At 33.1% G+C, this 11639-nt stretch overlaps 1 protein-coding gene across 1 annotated transcript; it reads right to left on the bottom strand.

Annotated features, from left to right (window-relative positions):
- Positions 1–5016: 5016 nt before the first annotated feature.
- LOC131077071 (cytochrome P450 734A1-like) lies at positions 5017–11231 on the bottom strand. The gene is made up of 2 exons (XM_058014483.2): positions 10895–11231; positions 5017–5405 (listed from the first exon to the last, which is right to left on the bottom strand). Exons 1-2 carry the CDS (start codon positions 10950–10952, stop codon positions 5155–5157), a joined length of 309 nt encoding a protein of 102 aa, XP_057870466.2. The 5' UTR covers positions 10953–11231; the 3' UTR covers positions 5017–5154.
- Positions 11232–11639: the final 408 nt, after the last annotated feature.

Below are 11639 nucleotides of genomic sequence, written 5' to 3'. Positions count from 1 at the left end.
GCTCTTGGCATCCATTTCTCTTTATTACACAAGTTTTCCAACATTTGAAGACCACCATTGTTGCAGCTTCTTGGAACACTCATGATGTTGTTTTCACAAGTGTTGGAGGGGAGTCCACTCTCTTCCCTTAGCTTATTTATCTAGTATCTATTATCTAGCTTGTTTATTATCTCAATTATTTATCTATTATCTTTATCATTTCACTTCCATCGTCGCTACTATCTGGGTTGTCCATGGAGGTGGAAAGACTGAAATAGGGGTCTAACTAAGGCGGGCCTCTAAACACAACCCCCAACATTTTTCTTTCTCATTTGTGTGCAAGTTTGTGATTGTGGGATAAATGCACAATATACTTGTGCATTAAACAACCATTAGATGCATATAAACATGCAAATTTTACACCTCATAAAAATTGGTGTTGTATTTCCATTACACCCTTCACACATAATCTAATTAATTTTTAAATTGTGTACAAATCTTACTATACCCAATGTAACTCAACCCTTATAGACACATAATAAGTATGTATAAAATTTAAATAAAAAATTCACAAATGCAAAAAGCAATTCACAATAATTAAAATATTTCTATTTCTACATTACCTTACTACTAAATACACACCAAAGAATTTAATTACATTGTGATTGTGCATACTCTTGCAGCCCTTACAAATTTTTAAATAAAAACTATTAAAAAAATTCAAATAGTAAAACAATAAATAATTTTATTTTCACCCCTTTTAATGCATACATGCATATGTACACGTATGCATTGCATGCAATGCACATACATCCCTACATACATGCACATCCATGCATGCATGGACACATACATACATACACATATGATCCATGCATGCATACATCCATACAACCATACAACCATACACATACATACATATGCATGCATCCATACATGGATACATGCATTCATTGATACACTCATACATGCATTTATTCATGCATGTATACGCATATATAACATACATACATACATATACATGCAAACATACACCCATTCATTCATGGACACATCCATACATACACACATGATCCATGCATGCATACAGCCATACACATACATACATATGCATGCATCCATACATGGATATATGCATACATGTATGCATACACCAATGTGTGCATTCATTCATACACCCATACATGCATTAATTCGTACATCCATACATACCTACTACATACATACTAGTTGTGATGCATGTTTCACACAAAACACATGGCATTTGTAAAATAAAATTCCATATATGCATGCATCCACGAATACATACATATACATTTATACATGCATTCATACATTCATACATGCATGCATACATAGACGCATGATCCATGTGCATACATACATACATTGATACATGCATGCATACATAGATGCATGATCCATGCGCATACATGTATGCATACATACACACATGATCCATGCACATACATACATTACACGCAATGCATACATCCATCCATCCATCCATCCATCCATACATACATACATACGTACACATGCATGCATGCATCCATACAACCATACACATATGTATACGTGCATCCAAACATGGATACATGCATACATGAATGCATCCATGCATACCTGCTACATACATAATAGTTGTGATGCATGCTTCACACAAAACACATGACATTTGTAGAATAAAATTCCATATATGTATGCATCCACGGATACATACATACATTCATACATGGATGCATGCATGCATACATATATACATACATCCATGCATGATCCACACATATGCATACATAGACTCGTGATCCATGCACATAAATACATACACACATGATCCATGCACATGCATACATATATACATACACACATACATATACATGTATAAATATATGCATATATACATGCATACATACATACATACATGATCCATGCATGCATACACCTATACACACACACATACATGCATCCATAGACATATACATACATATGCATACACACACACACATATACATACATATATGTATAGATGCATACATACATGGATACATGCAAGCATACATGTATGCATGTACATACATCCATCCATGCATGCATACATCCATGTATATCCATGTATCCATTGATACACATACATACATTATATATGTGTGTGTATTTTATGCATACTACATACATACATATACATACATACACTAATAAAAACACACACACACACACACACACACACACGATTCATGCATGCATACATACATACATACATGATACGTGCATACATGCATACATGCATACATACATTTGTTCTTATATTTATTAATCTATGCATGAATACATCCATGTATCCATACATTCATCCATCCATAAACTCATATATGCATCCATCGATTCATATGTTCATGCATACATAGATACATGCATGTATACATCCATAGATAGATGTATGCATACATCCATGCATACATACACCCATCCATACATGCATCCATACATGCACACATGCATACATACATACATAAATGGATAGATGCATGCATGCATACATACACACATGATCCATTCATGCATAAATCAATACACATGCACACATACATATGGGCATACATGTTCCATGCATTCAACATGCATACATGCATCCATCCTTTCATTCATATATACATCCATGCATACATTCATACTTATACATACATGCATACATATACACATATGTATATATACATCTATACATGGATACATGCATCCATCCATACTCATACATACATTCATACATGCATACATACATGCATACATACATGCATGGATTCATTCATACATGCATACATACATGGATGTATGCATGTATGCATACTAGTTGTGATGCATGCTTCACACAAAACAAATGGCACTAGTAAAATAAAATTCCATATATGTCATTCAACCTTACCCACACCATCTATGCCACATTCCACATTGTCAATGCCACACAACCATGATGCACAAGCAAACATACCAATTATGGCATATGAATTTGACATAACCTCCAAACAAAACCCATACAACAAACCCAATGAAAATGTCATCACTACCTCCAAACTAAAACCCTTTATGCAACTCTATGAAACATGTCACTTGGTGTGTCAATCAAAATCCATACAATCATGTGGAAGAATAAATATCAGTCAACCATGATGCATAAGCAAGCACATCAAGCACACCATACACCTTCAAATAAAACTCATATAACTCAATTGAATGTCATTATTACTTGCAAACAAAAATCCCATCAGCCAACTAAAAGGTGTTATTAGATAGTTCATGTAAATGTCATACAATCATCATGTAAAAGTATCAATATCACTCAACCATGTTGCACGAATCCATACAAAATCAATTAAATCAAAATCAAAATTCATACAACTTATTGATGTAGAACTTTATCTCAAAAAGTCACAATCATCATGCATGAATAAGCACACAATGTGTTTGACAAACATTAGTCACAATGTAGGCTTAATATAAAAGCAAAAACAATTGTACGATGCTATTTCATATATGTTATTCTATCATGATGCCACACCATATGTCTATTCCATAAGAATTATCAAACATAAGAGTCAATGTCACTCAACCATGAGGCATGAACAAACACATTAAGCATCACATAATAATTTAATCAAATTTCATTTAACCCTAATTCATATGCACACTAAAAGTCATCATAAAATTTAATGACATACATGCCATTAGACCCTTGACAAAAAATCTATATGATTAGTGACACTTGATTAACATCAACCATGCACATGAACACCAAATACTCCATAATAGTTATATGTAGATTAGTTATACAAATTTCATACAACACCCATAACACTCAATTTCTTCACATGTAATCACCATGCATGAGTACACTAGGCATATTGTAGGAGTTTCATGTAACCTTCAAACAAAACCCATTCAACTCCACCACCTATACACCATGATGTAAATATAAAACAAAAATCCATAAAACTTAATGAAATTAGCATACCCTTCACACGAAAGCTATATAGTTATATTACAAAAGAATGAATATCACTAACCATTGTGCATAAATAAGCACACCAATAATGTTGCATAGCTAATTTGCATCTAATCACTATAGATTGCTTAATGTTCTTGTGCATAAGGTTGACAATAACAAGATACATAAAATCATCAAGCACAAGATTCTATAGCAATCAACCATGATGAAAAAGCAAATTAAGCACACAATACGAATTTGATTCGACCTTTAAGAAAAAACTCTAGAACTATGTCATTAGACCCTTCATGGAAAAATCATACACTCATAATACATAAGAATCAATATCACTCAATCATAATGCATGCACAAACAAAATCCTTCAAACAAAATGGTATGTCATTAAACCCTTCATGCCAAACCCATACAATTATCATGCATGAGAATAAATGTCAATCATGATGAATAAACACTTGCATTGAGAATAGCATATGAGTATGATGCAAACTTCAAACAAAACCATGATTAAAGCTTCACTCATGATTAAAGCCATGCAACTCATACCATATAAAATACATAATTTCAGTGAAAATAAAATAGTCTTTATTTTTTATATTTTCATTAATCATACTTAATTATATATATACAATTGCTTAATTTACAAAAGATAAATTATTTTAATTAACTTTTAAAACATAAATTTGATTAGCATAAAAATTTAAATAGCATAAAAATTTAATTTAATTAACTTTAAAAACAGATGAAAATAAAAGTAGCAGAAAAAAACACCTCTTGAAGGATGTCCATAGCCATCCTTAAAGAGTTTATGGAGGGGTGGAATACCCCTCCTTAAAATGAAAAACTTTTTATTAATTATAATTGTAAAGTAATATTTACAAGTTCTTCGAATTTTCATCACTACACAACCATTTCCAATTAAGCAAGCTATTGACATCTTCAAAATTATAGCATTCTTTGACTTCTTTTTTGTATTATTCCTTCCAATCCAAAAGAAAGCTGCACAATGCTCATTTCACACCGAACATTAATAAAAAAACTTTAGCATCAAAATCATGAAATAATTTCTCCATTGGTTAGCAAAAACATTAAATTCTCTGAAATAAGAAGTTTGAACTCTTGAATGCACCTTAGCAATCAAATTTATAGCTCAAAGATGGCATTAACCAAGGAGGCAACTAAACTGCAATCAGAATAAACTGGACAAATATATTAAGACACATATAGAGCTCATATATGTGGGTTGATACGAGAACATCTATTGCAGGATTGATGATTCTTTTGTGCTGAGCCCATTTCTCGCCTTTCAAGTCCAGTAACTCTTCACCTTCCAATTTCTTGAGAGCATTATTGGCCTCAATTTTCTCATAATCATCAGACCTCACAGAGAGTATCTCTTGCACCAGCTGGGGATCTGCAATATTTGTTCCTGCAACAGGTCCAAACCAAAGCAAGAATGTGCTCCTTGTAATGCAAAATCGCACCCCAAGAAAAAAAAAAGTTAAGTAACCCATTAGATTTCAGAATTAGTCATTTAAACACTATTCGTTCGACATGCATCAGATATATTTTGGCCTTACTTCACCCTGTGATGAGTCCTTACAGAACCACTTGTGTGGGCAAGATGTTACTGGTAGGACTACTGAAGGTGGTTAGCCCTCAGTAATCTGCCAATACAAGCAATTCCCTGATATACAGACGATTGGGCATTAGTATAGTTAATCTGATCAGATCAGTTCAGAACTGTTATGAAATTCCAGCCAGTTACATCTTGGTTCTAGGTGGTATGCATAGGGGATGTGCTTGATACGTATGCCTAATATATGAAACCCGATACAATGTCTGTATGCAGAATTTAATAGTAATATTATTATAGACTGCAATACGTATGAGTTACATTTCAAATTATATACATATTGGCATCTGTCTGTCTTTACCCACCATTAAATATATCATTAATAATTAATATTTTAAAGCAGTAGTAATATTAATAATCTATAGAATAAGTAATTAGCAAATACATAAATTATTGGTATAATTCATTAATATATATATATATATATACTCAAATCTGATAAGAATTAAGGAAGGGTTATAAATCTGGATATTGATACAATAATAGATATTAATATAATAGTTATAATTAATACAGTATCTTTAGAAACTACTCTACAGGAGTCTACAGTAAAACCACAGAGTGTAATACTATCTGAACTTAAATATATATATTTATATATAGCAACAGTAATTTAAATGAACAAATAAATGTGAGATTATAAATTTGATTGAATTACCAATTCAATATCAGGAAGAAGATTATGTTATCACTGATTGAATTCCGGTTAAGATGGTTTGGTCTCCTAGTCAATGTAGTTTAAGTCATAAATATGTGAGGATGGATTAATTCTGGTTAAAACAGGCTTAAATCTAGTAAGGGACATTACATTTATCTAAAACAACAATAGGATTTACAACCAAAATGTACGGTTTAAATGGGTTGTTAAAGAAGCAATCTATTCTTATAACCCCAAAGAGACCAGTAGCTCAATGGTTAAGAACCCAAGCATACTAATGGGAGGTCCTAGAGGAGATTCGTAGTCTAACAATCAGTGTTTCTTGAAAAAGGAGGAGAAAAAACTGTTACAAGAATAACAATAGAGAAAAAAACAATGATAACAAGACTGCACCATAGATTTTGGTCCACTGATGATAGAATGATAGAACTCTGGGCAGAATATCATGAGAAAACTATCGCATAAGATTAGAACTGGCCTGCTGCATCATCTTCCAAGGAAGAGCTTGTATGGAGACTGAAAATGCCTCCACCACACAAGTTGGAGAAGTACTGATCCGTAATTTTATTCAATATTAATTCTATTTATCCTCAAGGCATAACTGCATTCTCTGTATTGGATCTGAATATAGAGAATAATGAATAGCATTCATTAAAGTTTACTGGGATGGAGAGCTTCTGTACTGGTGTGTATGTGGTGGGTGGTTCTTGTAACAGTAGAATTCCCACTGGATTCTCATATTCGGTACAGCCTCTGCATCACATCAGGATGGAGGAGCTGCAAGGGAAGGAGGAAGAGGCCCAAGCATTTGGGATAAGTACTCCCACACCCCAGATTAACTTTTACCTTTCTATACATCTATTTATCTACATCTTCCATTTCTATCGATTGAATTTCCCTCATGCAATTCATTTTAGTAGCTTAATAAAAAAAGCAACAATCTTAGAATGACCTTAAAAATTTAACACAAAGTTTAATGATCGATTGGAATTGATGTATAGATTTTATTTAGCAGTGTAAATGGGGTACTCCTTCCCCTCAATGTTCCTGCTTTCGTCATATAGCGGTGTAATGTAATTGTGTTTTGTTTTCTTATCACTTTTTTCTGTAAATATGTGAATATAGGCTAAGGCCTTGAGGTAAATGAGTCAAAAAAATTAAAAAGGGACAGTACGATAGTATCAACGTATAAAGCAGAAACGCAAATAATATAAATGTAAGTGAGGCAAACTTACCTGAGTTTGCAAAATCTGGAAGAGAAAATATGTAATCTGCAGGTTGAAGAAGTTGTTTGTGGAAGGCACATCTATTTGTTGTTCTAAGTCTAGTTTGTAATAAAAAATCAACCAATTCACTAAATCCATAAATTAGAAAGGAAAAGAATGCCTGAAATGACTATGAGCTGGAAAATGGCCTGTTGTTGACAAGAGTAGATTGCAGGGGCTGCTTGGTGGAAGGCATATCTATTTGTTGTTCTAAGTCTAGTTTATCATAAAAATCAACCAATTCACTAAATCCAAAAATTAGAAAGGAAAAGAATACCTGAACTGACTATGAGCTGGATAATGGCCTATTGTTGACAAGACTAGATTGCAGAAGAGGCTGCTTGGTGGAAAGCACATCTTCTTGATTTTCTAAGCCTAGTTCATCATAAAAATTAATCAGTTTACTAAATCCATAAATTAAAAAGGACTGTACTAACTATTGAGCTGGAAAATGGCCTGTTGTTGACAAGAGTAGATTGCAGAGCCTAGTTGGTGGAAGGTACATCTACTTGTTTTTTTAAGCCTAGTTCTGTCATTAAAATTAACCAGTTTACTAGATCCATAAATTAGAAAGGAAAGAATGCTTGTACTGACTATTAAGCTGCAAAATTCCCTGTGGTTGACAAATGTAGATTGCAAAGCCTAGATGGTGGAAGGCACATCTACTTGTTTTTCTAAGCCTAGTTTGTCAAAAAAATTAACCAATTTACTAAATCCATAAATTAGAAAGGAAAAGAATGCTTGTAATGACTATTGAGCTGGAAAATGGCCGGTGGTTGACAAGAGTAGATTGCAGAGCCAAGTTGGTGGAAGGCACATCTACTTATTTTTTTAAGCCTAGTTTGTCATAAAAATTAACCAGTTTAATATATTCATAAATTAGAAGGTCAAATAATGCTTGCATTGACTGTTGTGCTGCAAAATGGCCTCTGGTTGACAAGAGTAGATAGCAGAGCCTATTTGTTAGAAGGTACATCTATTTGTTGGTTGACAAGAGTAGATTGCAGAGCCAAGTTGGTGGAAGGCACATCTACTTGTTTTTTTAAGCCTAGTTTGTCATAAAAATTAACCAGTTTAATATATTCATAAATTAGAAAGTCAAATAATGCTTGCACTGACTGTTGTGCTGCAAAATGGCCTCTGGTTGACAAGAGTAGATGGCAGAGCCTATTTGTTGGAAGGCACATCTACTTGTTTTTTTAAGCCTAGTTCATCATAAAAAATAACCAGTTTACTAAATCCATAAATTAGAAAGGAAAAGAATGCTTGTACTAACTATTGAGCTGCAAAATGGCCTGTGGTTGACAAGAGTAGATTGCAATGCTTACTTGGTGGAAGGCACATTTACTTGTTTTTTCAGCCTAGTTTGTCATAAAAAGTAACCAGTTTATTAAATCCGTAAAATTAGAAAGGAAAAGAAAGGAAAAGAATGCTTATAATGACTATTGAGTTGCAAAATGGCTTGTAATTGACAACAGTAGAATGCAGAGCCTACTTGGTGGAAGACACATCTTCTTGTTTTTTTAAACCTGGTTTGTCATAAAAATTAACTAACTTACTAAATCCATAAATTACAAAGGAAAAGAATACTTATACTGACTATTGAGCTGCAAAATGGCCTGCAGTTGACAATAGTAAATTGCAAAACTTAGTTGGTGGAAGAGACACCTACACTTGTTTTTTAAGCCTAGATTTTCATAAAAATTAACCAGTTCACTAAATCCATAAATTACAAAGAAAAGAATGCTTGTACTGACTATTGAGCTGCAAAACGGCATGTGGTTGACAAGAGAAGATTGCATAGCCTGCTTGGTGGAAGGCACATCTACTTATTTTTCTCTGTCTAGTTTGTCATGAAAATTACCCAGTTTACTAGATCCATAAATTAAAACGAAAAAGAATGCTTTATAGTATTATACTGACTATTGAGATGGAAAGTGGCCCTGTGGTTGCAAAACCTGCCTGGTAGAAGGCACATATTCTTGTTTTTCTAAGCCTGGTCTGTCACAAAAAATAATCAGTTTACTAATTCCATAAATTAGAGAGGCATTCTAAAAATGGCCCTGTGGTTTTCTAAGCCTGGTTTGTCATTAAAATTAATAAGTTTACTAAATCCATAAATTAGAGAGGCATTCTAAATATGGCCCTGTGGTTGGCAAGACTAGATTGTAGAGCCTGCCATGTACTTGTTTTTCTAAACCTAATTTGTCAATTAGAAAGGAAAAGAATGCCTGTACTGACTATCGAACTAGAAAATAGCCTGTGTTTGACAAGGGTAGATTGTAGAACCTGCTTGGTGGAAGGCACTTCTACTTGCTTTTCTAAGCTTATTATAGATAATATGTAAGCATCCATATGACGGTGACACATTATGGCTCTTTTGAATGTCAAGGGACCTTATGTTAATTCACAGATATTATTGTCTTTTCCTGGTTGTTTGACAGAGATCGACCTCATGGTGGCTTGCTAATTCTTTCTTATTAAGAAGAAAACCATATGTGTACAAATAAGTCCCCACAAAACTGCACATAATACAATTAGAGGAAGACTATGACAAAGCCCTAGAAGTAGACCTGACAGCAGGGCACCCTAATAAAGATGACATTGTTTTTGGTTGATTTCCCTACACAAACAAAGCATTTGACAATCTTGTTCAACTGGCAAAATAAAGCCATCTTTTTACTTTGTATGGCGTCTGCAATCATGACGAACTAACAAAGCACACTACTACTATTAAAGATTCAAGGATTCAAACAAAGAAATACAGAGAAGAAAAATCCACACAATTGAATTTACTAACAAAGTCCTAATCCACACATTAGGGCTATTTTCGGTGTCCAGGTACCTGTTAGTTCACAGATATTATTGTCTTTTTCCGGTTGTTTGATAGAGATAGACCTCATGGCGGCTTGCTAATTCTTGTTTATTATGAAGAAAAGCATGTGTGTACAAATAAGTCCCCACAAAACTGGACACGATACAATTAGAGGAAGCCTGTGACAAAGCCCTAGAAGTGGACCTAACAGCAGGGCACCCTAATTAGATAACATTGTTTTGGTTGATTTTCCTACAGAAACAGAGCATTTAACAATCTTGTTCAACTGGGAAAATAAAGCACTCTTTTATTACTTTTTATGGCGTCTGCAAACCATCAAAAACTAACAAAGCACACTGCTACAATTAAAGATTCAAGGATTCAAACAAAGAAATGCAGAGATGAAAATCCACACAAATAAATTACTAAGAGAGTCCTAATCCACACGAAAAAAGTAACTGACACAATCAGTAGTCCAAATGCAATGCTTATTGTAAAGAATTCGACTAGAAAAATACAATACAATGCCCATTAAAACACGTACCCATGCCAAACAGGTGCTGGAAAATGCACAAACTCCACCGCACAAATTCGTCGGGCATAAGAAATAGGCCTCTGCTATCACTAATTCCTCATTTCATACTTCTCATACAAATCCTTGCGCAGTTCTTCCGCAAATATGAAAAACAACAAATGCAAAATGTTTCTTCGAGCAGTCAGGGAAATGAACAACAATTAATGCTTTAAAAAACAATGAATAACATTATTTTATATAGGCATCTCATGAGTTTAACCGTTTGGTACTGCTTTTTTCCTTTAAAAAAAACATTTCCGTTGAAAGGAGCGCAGTTCAAACGGCTGGAAGATTGTCTCTGACATTTATACTAAGCTTGGAAGATTTTTGCAGATTTATGTTCCAATCCTTTATGTTGTTCATTTCAATTGATACATAATAAATATTTTTATTATTGATTGATAATGTGCATTACAATAACATGCTGAATTTCATTATACATTTTTTAAAAATTTAAATTATATTGATTAAAAAATTAGACAAATGATAAATTCACACTTCACAAATTTATTGAAATAGTTATATTTCAACACTATTATAAAATGATAAAAAAATTATATTTCAAAAAAATTATAAAATTTAGAAAAGATTAGATTTGACCTTAGATAAAGTATATGTTTATAACATAATTTATGAGATTCAAAGATAGAGATGGAGCATATTTTACAATTTTCTCAAAATGACAATCATCTTTTTTTTATAGAGTTAAGTATCT

This window comes from Cryptomeria japonica, chromosome 9, assembly GCF_030272615.1.
Source record: "Cryptomeria japonica chromosome 9, Sugi_1.0, whole genome shotgun sequence".
NCBI classification, from domain to species: Eukaryota; Viridiplantae; Streptophyta; class Pinopsida; order Cupressales; family Cupressaceae; genus Cryptomeria; species Cryptomeria japonica.
Note: the sequence above shows the minus strand (reverse complement) of the source record. Positions and strands in the feature narration are given on the sequence as shown.